General features: G+C 31.5%; 1 protein-coding gene across 1 annotated transcript; it reads right to left on the bottom strand.

Moving 5' to 3' along the window:
- Positions 1 to 1450: 1450 nt before the first annotated feature.
- LOC111641850 (cholesterol 7-desaturase-like) lies at positions 1451 to 21887 on the bottom strand. Its single transcript, XM_023388091.1, has 11 exons — positions 21883 to 21887; positions 21695 to 21774; positions 12763 to 12826; positions 12398 to 12530; positions 11924 to 12145; positions 9970 to 10165; positions 8208 to 8396; positions 6810 to 6988; positions 6509 to 6742; positions 1694 to 1867; positions 1451 to 1606 (listed from the first exon to the last, which is right to left on the bottom strand). Exons 1-11 carry the CDS (start codon positions 21885 to 21887, stop codon positions 1451 to 1453), a joined length of 1632 nt encoding a protein of 543 aa, XP_023243859.1.
- Positions 21888 to 25934: the final 4047 nt, after the last annotated feature.

The raw sequence follows: 25934 nt of genomic DNA on the forward strand, positions 1-25934 counted from the left end.
TGTAAATTTGAAAACTATAAACATGAATTTAAATTTCTCAAAAAATAAATTAAAAAATATCAAAAGTTGCTACTTTTGGCTGATTTGTCTATTCTATTCTATTCTATTCTAATAAAAGACAAGAGGGGCTATCTGCGATTTAGTGCAGACTTTACCCCTGTATGAATAGGAAGGAAGAGTAAAAGAAAGTAAGAGTTAGAGAGAAGAGGAAATAAAGGAAGATAGGAAAGTGTGAAATAAGCAACCATAAGGCCCCCACAGGACCCCATGGGCGCCCGCATCGCCTTTATTAAAACAATATTTACAGTGGATGGCTGATTTGTCTGAAGTCTCCGCTACCTCACTACGTCTCAGTGGCGTACCGTAGTGGGGGCGGCAGGGGTGGTCCGCCCCGGGCGGCACTTTTTAGGGGGCGGCAAAATTTCACAATAAATAATAATAATATCTTGTAAAAATTTGAAACATCCTAATCTATACTTGCATCGCGCCTACGATAGTGCTATCATCCGGACAGTCCGGGAACCGGCTAGCCGTCCGGGTGAACTAATAATTTTTTCATCTGAGGAAATCCTGCGAAACCTGTTAACCTTTTTTTTTTATTTTTGCTTGTACGATTCATTCGCGTTTATATACACTACTAATATCCAATAGAACTATTTTAAAGAGGTCGCTGTACTATCACCGAATTTTTCATTGCATGTTCTGTGACAAAACTGAATTTTGGTCTTTTAAATTGAAATACCTAAATAAGGGGGAGGCCGAAATTTTCCTCCGCCCCGAGTGGCTGACACCCACGGTACGCCCCTACTACGTCCCTCTAAAAGTCGCCACAGTTCGGAACACTGGTGAGCAGACATCTAGGGTCTAATAAGGCGAAATGTAATCGCCAAACTGCGCTGTAGAAAGGCGGAAAAATTTAAAATTTAAAAATATAATTTCTTGTGAACAGCAGTTTGCGTGTGCTCCTGCCTAGTTACGGATCTGATTATCCCTATTTACTATTTAATTATGTGGTATATCTCTCATCCAATTTTATGTTCAAAGAGAAACAAGCATTTCATGAATAAGAGATAATGTCATATTTCTTAATTAATGGTTTTATATTCGAAGCTGTTTCGACATTGAACGAAAATTGACGTTTAATATTCGTAAACAGACTCTCTCAAATTAGTATGACATTCGCCATTAAAACAAGCAACATTATTTTATTTAGATACAAAACAGTTTTCTTTATTTTTACTTTATAGCTCAAACAACTCGAGTAAATATCATAATACAAATAACAAAATGGTGCTTATGAAATATTAAAATTTTCGAGTAATACATAAATTTTTAGCACTGTGTCGTAAAATACAATTATAAAAGTTAATAGTTAGTTAATATTGCAAAGTTGAAATTTAATTAATTTCATTTTATTCATAAATCTTATAAAATTTGAGTTTACTTCAAATTACCAATTAAGATCCTCTTCCTCAGCCTTGGGGCTATTTTCGCTGTAAAACTGAGCGTACCATTTTCTAAATTTGACAATTTTCTTGTCTTCTGACACGTAAACTGGATTCTTCCAATACATTTTGTAGTTCCAAATGCGAACGTCACGCTCGATCTATTCAAAATAATATTTTTATCAAGCATTAATGCACATTTTTAACAAATATTTTCGAATTTCCTGTTTGGAATATAATTATCTCACCATATGAGATTCCGTAAACAAGCTAATATGATCAAATAAGGTTGAAAATCGATAAGGAGAGTAATAATGGCGGACGAATCTCTGTCGAAATGGTCCTTCGGGTATAATACATTGAACAAATACTCCACTTCCGAGAGAACTTTTCAAATACGTATGAAATATTGCTGGGCCAATCTGAAAAAAATTAATATTCGATTAGGCTATAATAGAAAACTCATTATTAGGAATTATTTGCTTATAGATGCATTTCAATCTTTTGTGTGGCGGTTATGTTCAAGCAAGCAGGGAAATGCTCCAATAAGAAACTCTCTTTTAATTCTCGAATTGTTTATAGTATTTATTCTTGTTAATAAACAGTGTCAAATCGTTTAAGAAGCTTTTGAAACTAAGTCTACGCTTCTGAAATGTTAGTTTAGTATCAAATTGAGTATATCAATTAGAAGAAAAAAATTCTCAAATTGTGGTTTTAATACTTTTCCTAACAATATGTGGTGTGCGCGTGAAATGTAAGGCTGTCGGAAAGTAGCCTCACATTTCACGTGCAGGCCATACATTGCTGAATGCAAATTTTACACGTATGCTCAATAGGATAACTGATACAAAAAGCTACATTTTGTAAAGTTAGCCTTGTCGGTAAATGAAATTCTGTATAGTCATATAGTTGGGTTGGGCTGTATTGTTATATTCAAATGAGTGTCATGTCTCCAACGAGGTAATATTACATTTGCGTGATTAACCTACATGGTATATTTTCTATCATGGTAGTTTTCGACATTTAATAATAGTTTTGCCTTTATTAAAGTTTCGTTAATTTCACTATGTTATTTCAAATAGTATAGGAGGAACTTGGCGCATTTTATCAAAAATTCAAGACTTTATAGATTTTCGGTTTCGCCGTTTGTATTTTCTTTTATGATTTTGACAAAAAAAGTTCGTGACAATTTTAAACTAAATCTTTTATTGTGACTAGTGAATGCCCTCCGAAGTATTTTATTTCGTAGTATTATTCTCCAGACGATTCTCCAAAAAATTCTTTCCTAGGCAGTTCTGTCTCGGACAATTTAATCATGATTTTCTTCAGACGATTTTACTGTTCACAACTTTTCTATCATATTTTTTCCGAATATTTTTTCTTCAACAATTTATTTTTGTAAATGGTCTCTTGCAGCCACATTTTTTAAAATTATTATTTTAATAAATCCTTATTAAATGCCGAATGTCGTAAAATCCAAGACACTGGTGCAAATAGATAGTAAAACTATTTTCTGGGTTACATCCGCCATGTATTATACAACATTTTTATCTTATAAAAACTAAAAATTGTATTATAAGTATTAATCATAATACTAAATTATAATAAAAACTCGGTTTAATGGAATGCAAAAAAACTGTCGTGGAAAGTTTTATATTTTTACAAATAATGCAAATTTTACATGATTCTATTAAAATGAATCTAAAGTTGTAAAATGAAGGAAATAAATCACTCTAACTTATCTACAGAGAATAAGAATACAACAAAACATATTCTCTGTAGATATGTTTGATACACAATTGACCTTCATGAAATTTGTATTAATATTTTTTTAAATATACAACTCGTCTCTATTCTCAGAAGCAAGCTTTTTCCATTTTACAATAATAAATAACAGAAAAAGTTTTTAATAAAATCTGGTAACATACGGCGCCATACACAACTTTAAATTCTTTGGCCAGGAAAGTTACGCAACCTTTTGCTGGATATTTGAATATATCCTCGTATTCAAAGGAAAGTAACAATTAATATATCTGATATAATGTTGTACAGTTTTCTAAAATATTAAAAAATAATTCATTAAACTAACAAGAGCTGTTTGGTAAAGTTTTGCTTTGCTGTGTTGAATGTAGCGACCGAATGCGCTGATTTGTTATTTCCGCGTATTTTTCGGCTTCTACAGCGCTTGGTGTCACACAAAAACCACGTGGCTGATAAGGGTTAAATCTGTAGTTCATTAATTCAAAAATGAATAAACAATATCTAGTTATAGCTATAGAATAGCTCACGTCATTCCTATATTATCTCTGTATTAACGCTTTTGATGAAAAACACATTTTAACATTTCAGAATTAGTTTTAAGCTAGTTATAACTAAGTATATTAATTTCTTTCTTTCTTTTTCTGCGTATTTGTGACTATGGCTTCTAAAAGTAATTTCGATCAGTTACAGTTTGGAAATGTAAATGGCGACTTTTGCTAGATAATTGGTTTAACCAATTACCTAGTAAATGTTTATAAATACAGTAAGACTCCGCTTAACACTATCTCGCTTAACGCTGATTCGATAAAACGCGGTTTGCTCGAAACCTAAAAAAACGCTCAAAATTTACGCTGATTCAAATTAACCTGGCATTTCATTGATTCGTATATATTGATAATATGATTATTCCCGAATACGAACCAATCAACAAAAGATGGCAATTCGTCGTAGCGTTGTACTTCTTTTAGATCTATGTTTGTTTTGTGCAATTTTGGAAAAAATATATCATCATGGATGCCATAGGAAATATCGACTTTGTTTGGCAAGAATTAACTGATAAATGCACGAACGGAAGAAGTTATGGCTGAAGGTATCCAAGAATTCTCAACGAGAAGAGCCTATCGCTCTATCGTTAGGTTAATCAAATTGTCAACCTAATCGATACATCGGGACTAGGAGATGTAGACGAGCAGGATATTGAGGAGTTACTGCAGGTTTCTGGTGACAGCTTTACCAACGACGACGTTCAAGAACTGGTAGAACAAGGAATTCGTGTAGAACTGGAAAATAGAGATTCTGAAAACGAAGAACCCAAAGAATTTCTCTACAGTTTTCCTTAGTAAAAGTTTGGTAAGATAACCGAAATCATTGATCAAATTGTAGCGAATGATCTAGATTTTGAAAGGAGTGCAAAAGCAAAACGAGGCGTTTTGGATGCAATCTTCTGCTACCGACATTTGCTTAAGGAAAGAAAAAGAAAGCGACCAATGAAACTTCACACTTTATTGCAAAAGGACAAGAATTTCAGAAAAGTCAGGACCTTCCACACAAAAAATGAACTTTACATTTCTGTGTGCATATGTGTATGTGTTATTTCACATACATTATTATGCAAATTAATATAAAAATAACTTAAAATTAAAGTAAAATTTTTGGTCGCGTATTCCCATATCCCTATTTACTTTATGTTAAAATGACCTCGTTTAACGCTGTTTCGCTTAGCGCTTTGTTGTCTAGGAACGCATATCTCGCGTTAAACGGGGTCTTACTGTACGTCACATATGCATTACTGCACAAGTAACAGCTTCAGAACAAATTGCGACGCGAAGAATTCACGACCTGTGTTTCATCTACTCGGCCACCTGTGGGTGCCAATTTGAGGAATCCGGGTTCGTTTTAAGTAGAAAATACAGTAGCGTCAACATGAGGTCTATTCTAAACATGTCGGGTCCCATCCTCCCCCTAGGGCGCCCTCCTTTGTGGTCATGGCCGAACTCATGACGGGCATCGTCGAAAAAATCCATTAGTGCCTAGAGTGCGGGAGGAATAAAAACAAACAGAAAGACTAAAGTGCTTTCATAAATTAGGTAACCGGTTTTTTCGCCTTTTTACTGCTTTCCCATGCCTCGTAACGTATCGAAATCCTACTAAATCCTTATAAAATGACATAACTATAAAATCAACATTATCGTTCTTAGTATTTCCGTTACGATAAATTGGCCATAAACAGTTTACAGTTCCTTAGTAATACTATACCTTACAAACTTTTTTTTTTTGTATAAATACCAATAAAGACAAGAATTTAGATTCTGTATGCACTGTTTAAAATTAAAAAAGAAATGAATAATACACATATGGATTCATTCAACATTAAAGTTCAAAAACATTCCAGTGTTGGAAAAAAGCAAGTTAAAATGGTTTTAATTTTGTAAGTGTTTAAGACGATGTAAATCACCAATTTTTGTCATCTAGGTAATTTGCATTGTGTTAAAAATGAAGAAAATTCAAAACAATTCTTGCCACTGCTTATGAATAGAAAACAGAATCGATTTGAATTTTCGTAATTACTTTTGAAACAGAAAGTTCTTTACTTTTTATAATATGTATCTGTAACCACAAACATTTTGTAAGGTCACGCCACACTGTATAAAGACACCATATTCCGCAACACTGATATAAACGTCCACTATCTTATCATAATTAATAGATCCTTCCTAAAGTCCTTCCTCTCCACAATCCTCTCTATGGTCAGACGTAACCCTCTGCAATTACTCGTGTCACTGTACATCAATATTTTTATAACTTACTTTTTTCATATCAAAACATAACATCAAAATCTAAACAGCGCTATCTGCAGTCGAAAATTACAAAGTTCATATATTCAATAAAATATTTGTTCAGATAGGAAATTCCATGCCATTGTGAACATTTCTGTAGAAGTCAAATGTACGAATTAAAATATTTTGGTACAAATAATATATAAATATCAATCTAAACCCTTGTAATGCGATAGGTTTATATTATTACAGATTTTCATCACAGTATGCCCAAATAAAATTATTATAATTATAAAAATTTCTAATCCTAACTCTATAATTTATTATTTTTATTCGCAATGCTTAAAATTTATTTAGCATGCATTAAATACAAGAATTTTAATGAACATTTGTGTTACGTTTGTAATATCTATTAGAATTGAATCGCTAAAAAAAATTTAAATAGATCATTTACTTATATTAAAATGTAACCTAAGTAACTTGGTGTACAATAATCCTTTCGTATATTTCTATTTTCATAATTACCTGTTGAACATTAAATGATGTCCATGCAACAGATATTCCAAACAATTTAACATCAGTATTACCTATATATTTGGAACAATGAAAATTTGGTTCAGGTATTTGAGTGAAGCTAAAATTCCATATATTTTGAAAAAATTTCCACCAATTTTCTGGATGCAGAATTATTCCAGCCGTAATGCCAAATTTGTGTAGGCAATTGAAATGAGCAAAATCTGCTCCATTTTCCGTGATTTCCTGCAATACAGAAATAAATTATAAATAAACAATTCATTTCTTCAACAAAATATTAGATAATAAATACCTGAATATGGCAATTAATAATGTGTTCGCTACGTCCTTTATAATGCCATGATCCCTTTTCTATTTCTGGTATAACTGGAGGTTTCCATAGTGGTGGTTGGCCTTCTGCATGATGCCACACATAGATAAATCCATTTTGCTCTATTGTTTCCCAACTTTTTATTTTAGCCACTTCAGAAACTGAATTTAAATGTGTACAGGTTATTTACTTCAACATTTATTCAGGTGCGAAAAAAGATCTTTACAACATTGCAAGTGTATACGCATATGGTCAACTTGTTCCACTGCAATCTGTACAGTAAAATAAATTAATTTTTTTCTGAAAAAATGTTTTAATACGCTGTTGTGCGTCAATACCCAGATTTTCAAATATCTCTCGGAGCGAAAGATAACGGAAGGAAATCAGTTTAAGGAAGTTTAATAGAACGAACAAGGATTGTTAACTGAAAACGATAAAATCAATTTCAGTATAAATTAATATAAAACAGTTAGCTTGTAAGTGTTTCCTTATATTGCACGTTTAAAACGACCACGTTTAACGGCAGTATAATGTATTAAACAGTTGATAATGGCAATATGGTGGCATGCATAGTATATACTGACGTCACCGATTTATCCATTTTTTGCATTCTTCTGTGTAGCTCATCAACTGACGCAGTGGTGCTGCGTGACTATACAAAAAAAAACAGTTTGGAGAATGTGATTGCTATGAAACAGGACGAGTTGCTTTATCTATCGTCTGCCAAATCGCGCTGAGCAACTGACGTTCGTTCGAGAATGACCTAGCACACCGTTGTTACCAAATATGCCTCAGTTCTTAAATGACAATTGACTTAGCAATTCCTCTATTGTCATGTATAAGATATGTAGATATTTGTCACTGATCAGGGTGGCATCGATGAATACCGTACCAAAAAGCTGCTCACTCCATATACCATATCAGTTCGTTCAGTGTAATACGCCTCTAGTGTTATGTGTTTCGCTTGCATTTCTTTCTCGTTTGCTTATATAAAATTATCATTTTACAATAATTTCGAAAGTACTCTCATAAGGCATTGCCACATTGCTGTACCATTTTGCAGATTTCGTGATGTTGTCTCTGATAGAAATGTGGACAGTATTGTGCTGAGACATTATTTTCCTTGATCAAGTTTAAATTTGCATCTCGTTCTTACTTTTGTTATTTTACATATTGTTGCGTAAGTACAATGCGATTTATCCATTCCTTCTGTTGAATGAATTAATCTATTTTACTGTAAAATTCGCAATGGAACTAATGCGCAATATGCCTATGCTCGTGCAATGCTGGAAAGATTTCGTTTCTGCTTTGTTAAATGTTAAATACTTTCCATCTAATTTACACTGTTGTACTAAATATATAATTTTGAATAAGCTTTACTTTTTTTGGCGTAAGGTATCTTCACACAGGAACCATCCTGTCCAGAGAATCGCCATCCGTGAAATGGGCATTCGATGCAATCTTCGTAAACCTTGCCATCCAGCCCTAAATGAGCACCCAAATGAGGGCAATAAGCATCTAAAACAAAGCATTTGCCTGTTTTTCCACGAAATATAACGAATTGCTGACCTGTAGGATGATTAAAATAATTCTAATTATAAAACTTCAAAAATTCATTATTGATTTATAAATTTACATTATGTAAATGAACATTTTGTAATCATTGTCTATACAATTGAATAGTTAATTTCTATACATACATCAAAACGGTTATATTTTCAGCAAAATTTGGTCTACTTTCAGTCATTAATTATTCTATAACTGTTATATATAACAGAGAGAGAGTCTGGCGATCGGTCAATAACCGATTCCCTCCGCAAGAGTTTTATTACATTTTTGCACTGACAAGACCTTGACACGTGGAGAAATGCAATATATATATATATATCTTACAAACGAAAACTCTATATATCATAACATCATACAAAAGGGAACCCCGATATATATATTGGGACATTGACGATGATACTTTCTTCACTCGATCTTTCAACACGTAAACGTGTTGAAAGATCGAGTGATCTGATTGATCGAGTGCTCTGATTGATCTTTCAACACGTTTTCGTGTTGAAAGATCATAGTGGAGAGAACGAGAGTCACTTGTCATATTTTGAATGGGGTTAGACGAGAATGTTTTCGTAATTGGCATTACAATTCTTTTATAAAACTCATTTCAACTCATTTCAACCTCATTTCAATTATAATTTCATTCCAACATTTCAAATTTTTTCATTGTTGCCGAGAAACTTACGCAACTCGTTACTGGAACATCTTTTACCCTAATGTCCTTTATGTATATTAGTTATTTTCAATTTCTGTTATAAAGCAAAAATATTTTTACTGAATCAATTTAGACTGTCAAATATTTATCATATTATGTTGTGTTACACAGAGATAATAGAAATGATTCAATAGTGTTTGAGGCATATTATCTTTTATCTTCTTTACTATAAAAGTTAAATTATTTAATAACAATTCATATTACGGTATACTATATTATAAAATAATTTAAGGCTTGTGCTTAAAATGCTACAAGATAAATTCTATCATTCCATCAAAGTCTTAAATTCATTATTGTGAGTAAAATATAATAATTTTGTCAAAAATAACTATATTAAGTTTACTCATATACATTGATTCATTTCAAGAAATGTCGATTTTGGAATCAAAAAATAAACAGAAACAAACCATAATTTAAATATGATGAGAAATGTAAGAAATATTTTATGTTTGAAAATAAGCTACAATTATTCATAACATATTATAGGATTTATTTATCATTATCTATAATATCAGGAAAAAACCTCTATAATGTCTTAATATGTTTACATAACTAGGGGTTCCAGAAAGTTTTCAACTGCCATGAAATTCGAAGGGTAAAGATTAACTTATTATCTTAATTTTGTGTTATTTTATAAAATTCTTAATTGTTGTGTTAAGGAAGAAGCACATATATTACTATATCATAAGTTTTTTTAAATAGATGTATTGTTATATTACTGGTTTTTTGTAATTTTATTTTATGAATATAAAAATTTTATTCCGAGAAGTCCGTAAACATCAACGTAGAAAATGGGTTCATGGAACAAAAAAGATTAATAAACCTTGTCTTAGATCAGTATTATCTTTATAGTAAATACGTTACCTAGAGCAGTCACAGGCTTGCTCTCCCCAAAAGTCAGATCTCTGGATTCTAACAACGGTATCCACCCATTTGGATATACAGGAGGAACTTTATGCTGAATTCTCAATCTCTTTGTTTCATTCAATAGCTGTAATCGTTTTATATATAATTTTCTTGCACATATTCCTAAATCTTTATAACCAATATCTGTCATGTCCTGCGTCAATAAACATTATTATTGAAACAAACAAAGTTTTACATTCAAATACTGCGTATTTTTACTTTAGCACACAACTCTGTTGTGTGCTAATAACGAGATGTAGATCAAGAATATAAAAACAAAGAATACACTCAGTAAATACGGTTTATTCAGAACTGTGGTAGTGATGCATCCACACGTATCCAGTATCCAGGAATATGTCTCCAATTCCATGGCTACAATTTCGTTTAGAAAAGCGAACATAATTGCGTGAATTATAACCTTGAAAATGACTGAAATGAAAAACTTTTTATATCAACTTAGATTTAAACTCATTTACTTAAGCATAACTCATTACGACAAAATATTATACTCGATAAAAGTTGGCTTTACCGTTCTCACATTATTTTCAATGGCATTATTTGTTACATCATATTATCCTTATGTCCTGTACTGACTTTAAAAATTAGTTTATAAAATTAATACATATTAACAGAATTAATTTATAAATAAAATATTTATAGAAGAAGAGCTGACTAACATGGAACTTAGTAGTATCGAAAGTGAAATTGAAGATTGCATGGCGAAACAAAGAAAGCAATGGATCTGCAGCGAGTGAAAAGAGTGTGCCTGATAAGTAGAAAAGATGAGTATAGAGAGCAAATTCAGTTGAAACTGGAGAAAGTGGATTAGGAGTTGAATGGTGTAAAGGAGGTTTAGAAGCATTTTCAATCTTGGTAACGCTTTCAAACCTCCTCCAAAGCAGCAAAATAAGTATTTGGTGTAACGAGAGTGGACCTTGAGAGAGGGACTGCTTGGTGGAACGATAGAGTTGATCAAGCAGTACAAGAGAAAAATGCTGCATACATGAGCCAACTGAATGACAGTGTGAGTGAGGAGTACAGAGCGAAGAAACGAGAAGCTGCATGAGTGATTAAGCAAGGACCGATCTGTTACAAGGGACATTTGATGAAAATAAAAAATCTCTCCAGGAAGCAAATGAAGAGTATACGCGATAACAGAAAGAAATGCCTATCCTGTGTACGAAGTGCAAATGGTGCGCTCCCTGGGAAAAATGTAAGGTGCATGATAGTAGTGTGAATATTTTGAGAGTCTATTGAGGGGCAGTGGACATAGCATGAATGCAGGAACAGTTACAGAGGTAAATGTAGATGAATATGTGATGGATATGGCCCTATTCAACGAAGTAAGGTTAGAAATGCAATAAGAAAAATGCGAAATGGCAAACGTTTTGGACTGAATGGTGTTACTTCAGAAATGCTAAAATGTGGAAGAATGAATGCTCCGACTCTGCAATTCATGTTAGGCAAAGAGCCCTGTGCTGTATGACAAGAGAAAAGCTATTATTGTTCAAATATACAAAGAAAAGGGTGAAAGGACAGAGTGTAATAACTTCCGTTCCATAAGTTTGCTGAGGATACCAGGCAAAATATTTGCACGAATGTTGGTTGACAGAGTTGAGAAGCTGACTGCAAAGCAAATAAGGAAAGTCCAATGTGAATTTATAAAAGGGAAGGGATATAAGGTAAGGATGCCGAATATGAGATACCATTTTTATTTTTGACTATAAAAAAATAACTATTACACTTGGAGCTTTACAAATTACAATTTTGAATAGGGAATTTAATATATTTAACAATATAATTGCTATTTAGTCCTAAGCATAATACATTTTTAGTTATATTAGATAAAATGAAAAAAGTCCGAAATCACGTCTTAGGTAAATGGTCTCCTATTATGAGATACTAGGGGTACCCCAGATTCTGGACAGTCTTGACCCGTCCAGATTCGATCCCGGGTCCCCCAGAGCGGTAGGCTGTCACCGTGACCTCTTGGCCATCCGGCCTTTTCTGGGGTATCCTTAGGAACACCGAATTGTTTTGATGCCTTTAAGTAACCTATTTGATTGCTCCGTACTGCATCCACGGCTCGTATCATGGCACTATGGTGCCAGGTTTTCCTTTTAATTGGGGCCATCTAAAATATATAAAAAAAGAACTTAAACTAATACGTATACTTTCACCTCATATATGAAATGAGATATCTCATATTAGGAACCCTCATGTGCCTCATATTGGGAACACATTCAAATTTTACAAAACGGCTGCCTACTTTTTTTGCTGACAAAGAAAACAATAGTACTGCACTAATATCGTGAAATTGACCGTATAATTGATACAATGAATGTAAATTAAAAGAATTTAGCGTAATAATAACGTTGTTACATACCTCGTAAACATTTAATGTCGAAAAATTTGTTTTGTGCTTTTGTGAAAATCTGCACACCCACGATCTAACGGCACCTCTGGCCAGCGTGCACTGACACACGTTTGGAACTATTGCCAGGATGCTTCGGAAAACACTAGAGCCAAATAGTTGCCGTTAATAGTTTGGCCAAAACCTTGGTATCTCATATTTGGCGCCTATCTCATAATAGGCATCTTTACCTTATGACCAGCTCTTTACATTGTCAATAATTGGAATCGGAAATGGCGAAATTTCATATTAACTTGTAGGAGGAGGAAAGACTAGATGAAAAAATTTGGAAGTGGTCGACTTCCCTTTTGAGAATTCCATGAAGACCTATGATATACCTATTTTCTGGCTTAAAAGCTAATGTTAGTCCTTTTCCTAAAACACTCTTAGCTTCATCAGTACCTTAAAATTTGGAATTTAATCATGAAAATTTTGAAGAAAGAGTAGCAACAGCAACATCACCACCACCTCCGTCATCACCACCACGAAAGAAAAAAATCCAAACATAGCCTCTAGAATGGTTTATAATTATGTAAAAAACAGGGAGAAGAAGAGGAAAAAGATGGGAGAAATTAAAGGAGATCAAAATAGAAAAATTAAAAAATTTTACAACACATTAAATATATTTTTAAAAATAATAAAATTATTTATTCATTTATTTTATTTTATGGTTTTTAAATAAAATGTTAATTGTATTATATGCGTATAACATACGCATATATTTTTATATTAAAAACAGAATAAATGAAAAACAGAACCTTAAAAAACACAAATACTCACGGAGACGACCTTCCTTTTTAGGCTACTGCCTCTGTAGTTAAAATGCAAAAAATGATAAAAAGCGTTCTCTGGTGTTCTTGCCACAATCACATGATACATTTTAAGTAAAAATAATAAGTTTACATGGCCAACGATAAAAAGGAAGATCGTCTCCGTGAGTATTTGTGTTTTTTAATGAACTGCTGATGGTGTGAACAACGAAAAAAATGACTGAAACAAAGAATTTTTCTTTGTAAAAAGTTGTATTTATATTTATTATATTAATATTAAATAATCGTTATTCCTTTAAAATATCTACTAAAAAGTTAATATAAAAGATAATATTTTTTAAAATATAATCAAACTGAACAATTTCGTTACGTTTTTTTCCACAAACAGAGGATTGTAATGAAAATTATCAGGCGTAAAACTTACTAATTCTGCGGCAAATGGCCTTAAAAAATCTCAGGAATGAATTTTCTGGGTCTGACAGACCCATGCAAGTAAACTGGTGTGTATTTTTCAACGATGGTTTTTAGATACCAAAAAGCATCAATTATACTTACAGAATATGTTTCAAATGCCATGTAAAAGCCTTTTTTTCTAAGATATATTAAAAATAATCATTGTATTGTAATACAGCAGTATGCTCACTGCAAGCAAAATATAAATGTTTCTACAGAAATTAAAAGCACGTATGGTAATAATGTAATTGTTTACTAGACACATAGCATTAATTAAAACTAATAAATTACGTAAACAAACAACGCAAATAAAAAATTTATATGTATACAAAGCACAAAATAAGACTTTCACGAATGAATGACCTGAATCTGTCAGACCCAAATTGTCTTCTAGCCACGGCAGAATAAAACTTTTCAATTTGAATTTTACATAAATTTGTAGTACCACCATGAGTAAGAAAGTATGTGTAATATGAATTGCCTGTCTAATATACAAACACAACGAATATATACTGCAAAACTCGCGTGCGTCTATGAGACCCAGGCCATTCATTGTAGGGCAAATTATATAATAATTTTGTATTGTAATTAATCAAACAATGAAATAACTACTACGATAAATAAATACTAAAATAAAATCTGCAACGAAAAATATTAACATTCGGCCTGCTGCCCTCAATATTTGACTGGTTCTTACCTGACCCAACGAATTTACTGCTACATTCACAACCAAAAACTAAAAGTATTATGTATGGGTTATGTATTAACTAATTACCACGACTAATTAATGCTTATTTATCAATATTTCCTTATAACTCTAAACGTCTGTTCATACGTAGTGAATATGATACCTTAAAAAATATAAAGGAAATGAAATTAAATTTTAAATTAGATTTATTCACGCATATTCTTAGAAAATGCGTAAAAAATCTAAAATGATAAATTACTAATTGTTAATTCCAACATTATACTGTACTTCTTCGAATTTTGTAATCGCTTGTTTATTTATCATAGACTAAGGAAAAAGAGCTAAAAATATTTTATCATTTTCCTAGTTCTTTTTTCTTAATTGTTATGTACAAAAATTTGAAAAAATTGTAAAAATACCACTGTAGTGAAAATCATCTACTGCGTCCTTGTGTGAGGCCCTGGGCTGGGATAAAAATCATGTTTTTAATCAAAAATCCAAACAAAAATGGATCTTCATCTTTGTGATTAATTAAAATTAAGGGGAAAAATAAAATTATTTTAATATNGCATAAAATATAACTATTATCGAAAGTGCTTGCGATAAAAAAACGTATGCATGTAACGCTGAACTCAGTGTCTTTATTTTATTATACAATATTTTGGCGTGATAGTCATCCTATTGATTATTTTAATATTAATTTTAAAACCATGCGAAAAAAAGGAGAAAAATTAGTAAATTAAATTGTTTTAGACAAGACGAACAAAAAAGGAAATGTTAGTTAAGGTAGAAGGTTTATTTAACACTGTACAAAACACGGTGTCGAATTGTATTCATAAACAATCATCTTCCTTGAGAACTGATCTGGTTCAATTTCACCTGGTAACAGAGAAAGACCAATCTGGGACTGAGAAAGGGGATTAATAACCAATAAAAAACGATCCACTAATCCTATGCATAATAATTACATCATTGGTCATCGTCGACCCAAACGACTGATGCGCGAATTAGATTTAGAATTCGATGTAGATTTAAAAACAGATTTAGAGGATAAAAATCACGGGTTTATAATAGAGCATAAATCTAAAATAAATCTAGAACTATTCTCATATCTAATTTACCTATATACTTCTTAACAAATTTATTTAGGAGAATTTGAAATTTCACTAATTGAGATATTTTGAAAAACACTTCATGAATTTTTTGTTTAATACTTGATATTCTGAAATTAAATCCCCATTTTGCGTGTGTGTAATATTTTTTGATTAATGAACTAGGAAATATATAATTTTTCCATATTAATTATCAGTTTAAATTATTTGCGAATTCAGAAATGAACTCTCGTGTTAAGTCGGTTTTTTCACTTATAACATCCCACTAACATAATTTTTGAATATTATTTATTTATCTAATATTATTTTCATCTATTGGAGAAACTCGATAATTTTTCCCAGTCAACTGCTACAATGTGTTTGTATTCGATAAGAAAAAAAATTCCGTATTAGGATATATTTTTTTAATTTTTTTATACGTATAAATACAGCACATATTTTAATACAGGTTATAGCTAATCACCAAACGTATGCCGTAAATCCATCGGATTAGTTTAAGGCTAATTACTAAATGCATTACGTAACCAATTTGGTTCTAGAGGTAAGCGTTAGGCGCCATCTCTTATTAATATTAATAATTATAAATAAAATTAATTAATTTAAATAATTTAGAACCGCTGGGAGAAAAATAATAAAGTAATTAATTTTATTTATAATTATTTATATTAATAAGAGATGGCGCCTAACGCTTACCTCTAGAACCAAATTGGTTATGTAATTCATTTAGTAATTAGCCTTAAACTAGCCCGATGGATTTACGGCATACGTTTGCTGATTAGCTATATTATATCGGGTTTAGCGATGTTTGTATAATACAGGTTATTGAATTTACAAAATACAACAATATTGATAAACATTTTTTAGTATAATTTCTAAGAAAAATATTTATTTATTACAATTAATACAATTACATTTTATAAACTTTTTTCATGCACAGTGGTATTGTTATCTTATTACTTACTACAAAAAATTTACATTAATATCTTTAATTTTTGGTAATTTTAATGATGCTTCTTTATTCCCTGACTGTTTTAGGCAAGGATATGTTTTATTGCAAACATCATTTATTAAGTAAGATTCAGTATTTTGTTTTTCTTCTACAACACTAAATATCCATATCGAAAAGATGAAGATATTAAAGAATCTGTAAGAATTAAAAATAGAAGGTATAATGATCAAATGAAATTGTACCTATCCCATTATCTGAAATAAATTTTTATCATAAAATGGGAAAAAAGATATTTCGTTCTGAAGTTATGTTGCCACTACTTTTAATTTCTTATTGTTGATATCTTAACTATATTTAATAAAACGACCTTATATTTTTCATGAATGAAAGTTTTAACAACAGATTTTTAAATTCCTTTAGCTGTTTTTTTTATTGTCGAAAAAGTATAAGAACACATTTTTGGTTTCAATGAACAAAATTCAATTATTGGTTTTGATAAAGTTTCATCGTTAAAATATCCTAATTTATTTTTGTTTGTTACATTATATAATTTTTGAGTTTTTGGATAGTTGATAAAATCAAACTCGTTTATGTAACGTAATTTTAACTTGTACAGTATGTTTTGTATGTATTTTTGTTTTAATTTTAACTTCTTTTATGTACTGTATTTACTTTTAATTTTATATTAAATATTAACCAATTTTTATATTCGATCCTTGTATGTGATTCGTAATACGATTCAGATTGTTTTCTGTACTACTGTAAGAGCCTAATGACGATGTTTGGAGTAAAACTGAAGACGAAAAGGAGAGAAAATGTAAAACGAGAAAATTCATCTTCATGCTCTGACCATCGTGAGAAAGAGAGAGGGAAAACTGCTTTATTACGTAAGAGTTATACAAGTGCAATTAAAAACCTTTTAACACAGGAAAGAAAACACATTAAGGATTGACAATCTTAATAGTTCCACAAAATTTTCCATGGGAATCAGAACTAACTGCCGAGCCGTGGGAATGTCACGTGTCGCAATTTTCTCGTTTGAGTATAGTTGTAAACTTTATTTTTTTCTTCACTACAAAACGAGTTTGTTAGTAAATAGAATCTTCGTCTTTGTTTCTGTCAGCATTACCACCCACATATGAACTCACTTCTCATGCCATCCTGAACACGAAAGAAAGAATGACAGAGAGAAGAAAGAACCAGACATCTAACCCAGAATAACTGAATGATATACTGTACATAAAAAAAATCGATTGCTAAAGCTTGCAAATAATTCTACTATGTACTCAGAAAAGATTGGAACAGTTACATTAATTAAAGGCAGAAAATAATCAGACATTGGTAATGAAGGATGTCTTGTATGTTCCTCAATTGACAAGAAGTTTAATGTCTATAAATAGATCGGTTGAAGACAATAAAAAAAGTAATTTTTGATAAAAATGAAGGCCATATTATGGAAAATGAAGAAACCCTATAAAATTTCAGAATGGATGATTTATTTCATAATACGAAATGAAAAAAGTATCAATGGTAACACTTTAATCCTGAAAACGGAGTAAATAACATGGAAAAATATAACATGAAGTAGTAAAACTCCAACCAACAATTACTACAGGAATTTTTATGAGATACTCAAGCAACAGGAAAGCCTGTTGTATTTATGATCCAATAACAAATGACATCTTAGAATCTAGAGATGTTAAATTCTTAGAATACGAAAAGTGAAGTGAAATGTTATATGTAACAAGGAATCAGGTTCAGGATTATGAAATTCTAAATAATACAGAAAATGAGAATTATTTAAATTTACCTGTAGGCAGTGGTGATATTCAGCGGGTTCGCACAGGTTCGGCAGAACCCGTTGTTAAGATTTTCAAAGTTTTCCTAACCTTGTTAAACACATGTAACATTTCTCAGTGGTTTTGTTTCTTTTAAAAATTATTATATTAAAATATACGTATTACACTCTGTAACACTACTAAACTAGAGTCCGCGGTCGACTCAAGAGAGTTCTTGAAACTAGATCCAGGGGCCATATTCTGGTCACCTTCTCTGGTCTCTCGTCTCTCGCAAGACGGTCTCTAATTTGGATTAGCCAATCATCCATCTCACAAGCCAGTGACCAGAATACGACCCCAGCATAAGAGAGATCCCACAATCCCACGCGCGCGAGAAAATACAAAATAGCTGCGGAACACGTGTCGTAATAAAATATGTACAAAATAAACCATTTTGAACACTCTTTATTATTATTTATCAAAAAGAAATATATATATATAGTTCTGGCATAAAAAATGTTAAATTTTAACTGACTTAATTTTGCGAACGCATCTTTTTTATTTATATGGGTATCTTAAAGTCAGTTTTTGCGCTAATGTTGCTAATGCACCATTTAAGCGGAAAAAAATTGTTAAGAAAAAAGTTTCTGTTAGCGAATCCTTTGTTAAATATTTCGAATATCACCACTGCCTGTAGGTGAACACACAGTAGAAATGAATGTGCTTGATAAAAAATTCTATGATACACAACAGTCGGATACTGAAGAAATAGACGCTGAGTACAATGAAACTGATGAAGAACTTGACCTCCACTACTTGAGATCATAAAACAGATTCAGAAACTATTATGATTCTCCAGATGAAGATAATATGCATGTCCAAGATGATATAAGAAAAAATCCAGATTAACATCCTTATGATGAAGTCCTTAGTGCTGAGTGCAATCTCTTATACCGAAAACATATGATAAAGCCATAAGAGGACCTGATGCCCAAAAATGGAAGGAAGCAATGCAGAAGGAAATAAATTCTCTTCAAACTCACAAAGTGTGGAATGTATTAAACCTACCAGAACGTATAACCATTTTATACAACGTATAAAATGTAAATGGGTATTTACCAGAAACAAAGCATCAAATGGCGGTAATTTTAAGACAAGATTAGTAGCACTTGGATCTACTCAAAAATTTGGTCTAGCCCACAATGACACTTTTTCTCCAATAATGAAAGCAGACAATTTTGAGGTTTAATAGCATTTGCTGCTATGAAAAATTGCAGTATTCCCCATTATGACGTACAAACGGCATTCTTTTATGGAAAGCTAAAAGAAAGCATATATATGGAACAATCTCCAAGATTTGAGTACACACAAACCAATAAAAGATTGGTATGCAAATTAAATCAAGCATTATATGCATTAAAACAAAGTGCAGGATATGTTCCCAGACTGTTACAGATCATTTCCTAAATGTGGATTTAAAAATTTTAGATCTGACCAATGTTATGAAAAGGATAATTCAAAGCTAATTTTAGATCTGCATGTGAATGGCAAGATTGTTATCAACTCAGATGGTAAAATATTAAGTACAGTAACAGAGAACATCAGTAAACAGTTTAGTTTAAAAGAAAATGCTGATACAGGTAACATACTACGAATGGAAATTACTCATACAAAAGAGATTGTTACTGTTAAGGAGGGTGCACACATACGGAAAGCGAAAAGCGGCAGAATGACGTCACTTTATCTCGCCACAAAAGTCGATTTTGTATCGCTTTTCTCGTGCCGCAAAAGTTGGTTGAATTCTATCTTTTGCGGCGGCCACCGCCAAGACGCGTTTCTATCAGCCAATAACAGTTCGTCTGATAGTCACGTGAGAAAATACAATGACATGGTGTGTTAATGGCGGAAAGTTCAACGCGGTTAACCGAGATAACTAACATTAAAATAAAGAGGAAAGGTTAATAAATCTAACATAAATTCTACACAAATAATCATACATAATTTAATCTTGAATTAAATTTAATTTAATTGAATCTTACTCGAAATAGTATTCTTTATTGTAAGAGTATTATTATTTTCTTAATCCAGGAATAAGCGTATTTTGTATACCAGTTCTTTCTCGATCCAAGAAAATAACTCTAATCCAAAATCTTCGTTCGAATCTTCGACAAAATCTTCTAGCTAAATAAAGCAAAACGCACAGTACAAAACAAAATTTGTAAACACGCGGATAGCGGCAGTGTCGGTATCGTTCGCCATCTTGAATACTCAAAGCGTGCGCCGAAATAAGCGTATTGCCGCTTGTGTGGTTGTGCTGCCGCGGCGAAGATGCATTTGCGACGCCGCTTTTCCTTGCCGCGCCGAATGTGTGAATCGTCCTTTAAGCAGCAAACTATCATCCAACGCATCTTAAAGAAATATAATATAAAAAATTGTAATCCTGTGACTACATCACTCGATTTAATTTCTCGTGAATTTCCCTTGGCTTTGCAAAAGGGAAATTCACGAGAGCTTTAAAATGTCTTCTCAGATACCTGCAGGAAACTAAACATTATGGTTTAAGATATGTCGATGGTAATGTAAAATTACTTTGTTGTAGTGATGCTCATGGAAATGTGGAAAGAAACAAGATCAAAGGTCTGTAAGTCGAAATTCATATCAATTGGAACCAAATCTTATTAGCTGGACTTCAAAGATTCAACTAAATACCTCATTATCAGCATATGATGCAGAAATAACAGCAATTGTTAATGCTATAAAGGAACTTATCTCCAACTTTTTATAGAAGATCTCAGTGAGAAAATATCCTAAAAAGTTACCATCTTTTATGATAATCAATCAGCATTTTTTATTAGTACAAGTGAAAGTACATCAAATAAATCAAATTACATAAGACAAGTGAGATTTATAAATGAGAAATTAAAGACACAATTGTTTCAGCTTACAATTTCTGAACAGTGAAAACAACATAGCTGCCTTTTTGACTAACATACTGAGTAAAATAAAATTAAATAAATTCCTAAATTGTTATTCCCCAAAATTTAAAGTTTTTAAATGTTATTTCCCCAAAATAAAATGTAAATTAAAAGGGGATATGTTGAGGTAATTTACATTTTTTCTGTTAGTCACAAGGGGGCTTCGTGTTCTCGTACTGTTGATGCTGAGAAGGTTGAGTCGTTTCGTTTTGTAGTTGTAATTTGCCTAGACTTTTCTCTGTTGTAAGTTTTTAATTTAATTAAATTGTTTGTTTCGATAATGCTGTGCGTCGTCTAAATACTCGCTACATCATTGAAAAACTTTATTCGCCACATGTACAGTCTCGTGCTTTCGGCAATTGTTCAATGGGCGTGTGAAAATTAAAGTTTCCCGGAAAGAGATCAGCAGCCCGGGGTACATCAATTTATATGACTGGCGAATTGTGATGGCAGCCACTCCTGCAACGTCACCAATTTCTAAAGAATAAAAAATACAAAAGTTGTTTTTGTTTCTTTTTCTTAATTTGAGAGAAGAAAATAATTACCTTTTTGAGTCTTCTTATCGCCAGAGGCCTGACTGGCCAGGTAGATGGCCGCCGCCGCCGCCACAGAAACGGGACTGCGTCTAAAAAAAGTGCACACACATCTGATGAGAGGAAAACTGCTTTGGATATAAATATAATTCTACCTCAAACAGCTGGTTTAGCCACTTCCTGCCAGATTCCGGATATACGTCATCCGTAGTCGAGTCTGGTCGAGCGACCCTTCACAATTAGCGAGGGAAGAAAATTTTGGAATTTCACTATTTTTGTTACTTTGTTGAGAAATTTTAGACTCTTAATCTTCGAAGGTAAATAAATATATCGTTATTACTATTATTAAACATAATTATGTTGATAATTATATCGATAAAAATTGTACTGAAGTAAAAGCGTTCCTAGAACTGTTTGATATTTTGTTGTAGTCTTTACACTTGGTTGTGTAGAAATTACAGAATATGATCACGGATAAAATATATGTTTTACTAAAATATTTTAAAATATTAATAATAGTTTTTTGCGTGTATAAAAATAGTATCTGCACGATAAAATGACGACTACAAATAATAAGCTGGCCCGTAACAGGATGGTAACACTTTTAAGTTAACTTTTTTAAAATATGCGTATTTACGTAAAATGCATAGAAATGCAAAATATAAATTTATTGTAGTGTTATTTATTTGTATAATAATTTTTATGTAAGAAATGTTAATACTGCTTTTCTCTACTTTAGAATATTATATCTTGATTACATATATTTGGGGAAATTAAAAAAATAGCTAAATTTTATTATCATTATTTTCATTTTTACATGTCAGGAGCATCATGTGTTGTTGCAACTTGTAATAACAGCTATCATAACAAAGTTATTAAACAGGAAAGTTGGTTACTTTAGATTTCTTAAAGATCCAATAATAAGAAGAAAGTGGATTCATAATTGTAAAAGAAAAGACAAATTCAATCCTGATTCTTGTCATTTTCTCTCTGATCATTTCACAGAAAATGATTTTCAGAGAAAAAAGCAGTTATTAGGTTTATTGGCAATACCTAAACTAAAGAAAACTTTACTACCGACAGTAAATTTAGGAAATATAGAAAATGAAAAAATTAATCAGTCAATTCAAAAAAAGAAATAGAAAAAAAAACTGACAGAAAAATTTTTAGATGTAAATAAACGGGATAAACCAGAAGAATCTCTTAAATTATTGTAAAACTTTGGATCTTAATTTAAAACTGTAATAATAATAGAAAATTTTAAAAAGTTTGTACCTGATTTCTTTTAATTTTGTTTCTATGTAACACTTAATATGTACATATTGATACTGTATTAAAAATATGTTTATAACATAACTTTGTCAAACGAACAATTTTTTATTTTTGTATACAGTAGAGCCTCGATTATCCGACTCCCCGATTAACCGACACCTCGGTTAACCGACCGTCCTAGTCGGCAAATTTCAAATGTCCGCTAGTGATGTGGCGCTACAATATTTGGCTATGTCTTGGATACTTTAAGATTATTTTTACGTGTTATAGCTGGAAACACTAGATCGACCATGAAAGGAAGCCAGTGTTTAAACGAGGCTTAATTTTCTAATTTTTAACGATACAATAGCGATGATTATTATTTTAAAAAATTTTTGTTAGGCTTAACATCGATGAAAATTCAACGCGAAGTAGGTTATTAGCGATATACTAATTACATGGGATATAATAATATACTACTAATGGGATATAATAATATACTACTAATGGGATATAATAATACACTAATAATAGATTTTTTCATACTTTTCGGTTATCCGACTTTTCAATTATCCGACCAACTCCAGTCCCCAATTGAGTCGGATAATCGAGGCTCTACTGTATGTATGAGTAAATAATATCGTTTTTGGTACATGAATATTAAAAATTAAATAAATAGACCAATATAATTTTTAGTTTTAAAAAAAGAAGTCGTTTGACGAAAGAAATTAATTCATTTATATATAAATCACCTACGTAGGATTTACCAAAATTAATCTTTTAAGAAACTATTATTGTTATAATATCATAAAATAGATTTCATTTACAAAGTAGAAAAACGCATCTTAATTTCAACTTTACACGTAAAAATTACGGAGATTTTTCTCAATATTCCGGATTTTTCTTATTTATAATCCACTTTTATTTATATTTAAGTAAGAATCGTAATTAATAAAATATTAGCGTGTAATTAAAGCTACGAGCCTCTGATCGGTAATGTTTTTACCATAAGGACATAGTAAGATGTTTCGTTTACGACTATGAGTGACGTCAAATAAGCAACCAATGAGAAGCGTTTCTTCTCTATGAGGCAACCTTACTGCCTAGGACGGGTGTCCAGCCCGCTGGCTGCATGCGGCCCAATAAACGTGTAAACAAAACCGACAAATTTTTAAATTATTTATTTCAACGGCAAAACTCGAAAAAAGTTTCTCAAAACTGTAAACCTTTATACATGTTTTATTTTTTAATAGGAAGTATTGTCAAATATTTGAAATGTTTGAATGAAGAAGGAATACTTAATAAAGCTGGAGTCGTGACTCAAAGGATTATAGCCCAAAATTCGGGGAAAGGAGAGAAAGGCCAAAAAATAAAAAGAAGCTAGAAAGATTGGAAAATCAAGGATCAATATTTGCATAACAGAAGGTCTATTTAACCTTTCTCACTTCTTTATTTTTTGACCTTTCTCTCTCTTCCCCGAATTTGGGTCTATAATCCTTTGAATCCCAACTCTAGTTTTATTTAATATTCCTTTCAGCGTTGCAAGATTTGTCTACTTTGAGTTAAATTTAAGTACCGTTTTTTTAGTTTGGCGTAAAAAAATATCATTTGGCGCATTGGCTATATTTTGGGCTACATATTATTTATAAATATATTAGTTGAATAAAAATGCACTTTAAGATGGTGTTTCGTTGTTATTTTATTAATTAAAGACCCAAATATTTGTTTTTCAAATAAAGTTTAGTTAGATAATTTTATTTATTATAAAGAAGTCAATTTCTAAGTAGAAATTAAAAGCGTCTGTAAAAGTAATTTTTTTAAAATATCCTTTTTCGTGATAAAGTTTTAATACTTATTACTATAATCTAGACATGTAAATGCTTAAATATACTTGAATATTTAAAAATTGGGTCGCAATATACTTGTGGCCCAGAACTCCATGACTTCTTCCAATGTGGCCCAGAGGAACAAAAAGGTTGGACACCCCTGATCTAGGACCTGATTAGAGTCGTTTCGTTTTGTAGTTGTAATTTGCATAGACAAGGGGTCGCCAAAGTGGTCGATATTGACCCCCAGGGGTCGATATAACATTATTGGGAGGTCGATGAAAAGACAAACTTATAAATTTTGAACCGAATATTGCTAATCTTGCAAAAGATTATCAAGCTTATCCGTCTCATTGATTGTCAGTTACAAAAATTATTACTGTATTAACATATGTACAATAAATGTAAAAAATGTAAAATTAAAAGATGGTCTATATATTAAAATAGTAAGAGCTACTGTAACAGTATGAGTAGTAAGCATCATCAGTAGGTATTGTCTAAAGTAGTTGGTATAGTAAGAGCTTTTTTTGCTTGTAACACAAACATTTTGGTGGGGGTCAATGTGAGGTTACGAAAGTTGTAGGGGGTCAATTATCAAAAAAGTTTGGCGATCCCTGGCCTAGACCTTTCTCTGTTGTAAGTTTTTTATTTAATTAAATTGTTTGTTTCGATAATGCTGTGCGTCGTCTAAATACTCACTACATCATTGGAATACTTTATTCACCACATAACCTATACGTATACATACATTACGTATACAGTATGTATACATTATGTATGTATAGACCAATATGTATGTATAGTATAGTATGTATAGACCAATATAATTTACCAAAATTAATCTTTTAAGAAACTATTGTTGTTATAATATCATAAAATAGATAAAATAGATTTCATTTACAAAGTAGAAAAACGCATTTTAATTTCAACTTTACACGTAAAAATTACGAAGATTTGCTCAATATTCCGGATTTTTCTTATTTATAATCCATTTTTATTTACTTAAGTAAGTATCGTAATTAATAAAATATTAGCGTGTAATTAAAGCTACGAGCCTCTGATCGGTAACGTTTCTACCATAAGGACATAGTAAGATGTTTCGTTTTCGACTACGAGTGACGTCAAATAAGCAACCAATGAGAAGCGTTTCTTCTCTATGAGGCAACCTGATAATC

This window comes from Centruroides sculpturatus, unplaced genomic scaffold (genome assembly GCF_000671375.1).
Source record: "Centruroides sculpturatus isolate CEXI.00-Female unplaced genomic scaffold, Cexi_2.0 scaffold1327, whole genome shotgun sequence".
Lineage (NCBI taxonomy): Eukaryota > Metazoa > Arthropoda > Arachnida > Scorpiones > Buthidae > Centruroides > Centruroides sculpturatus.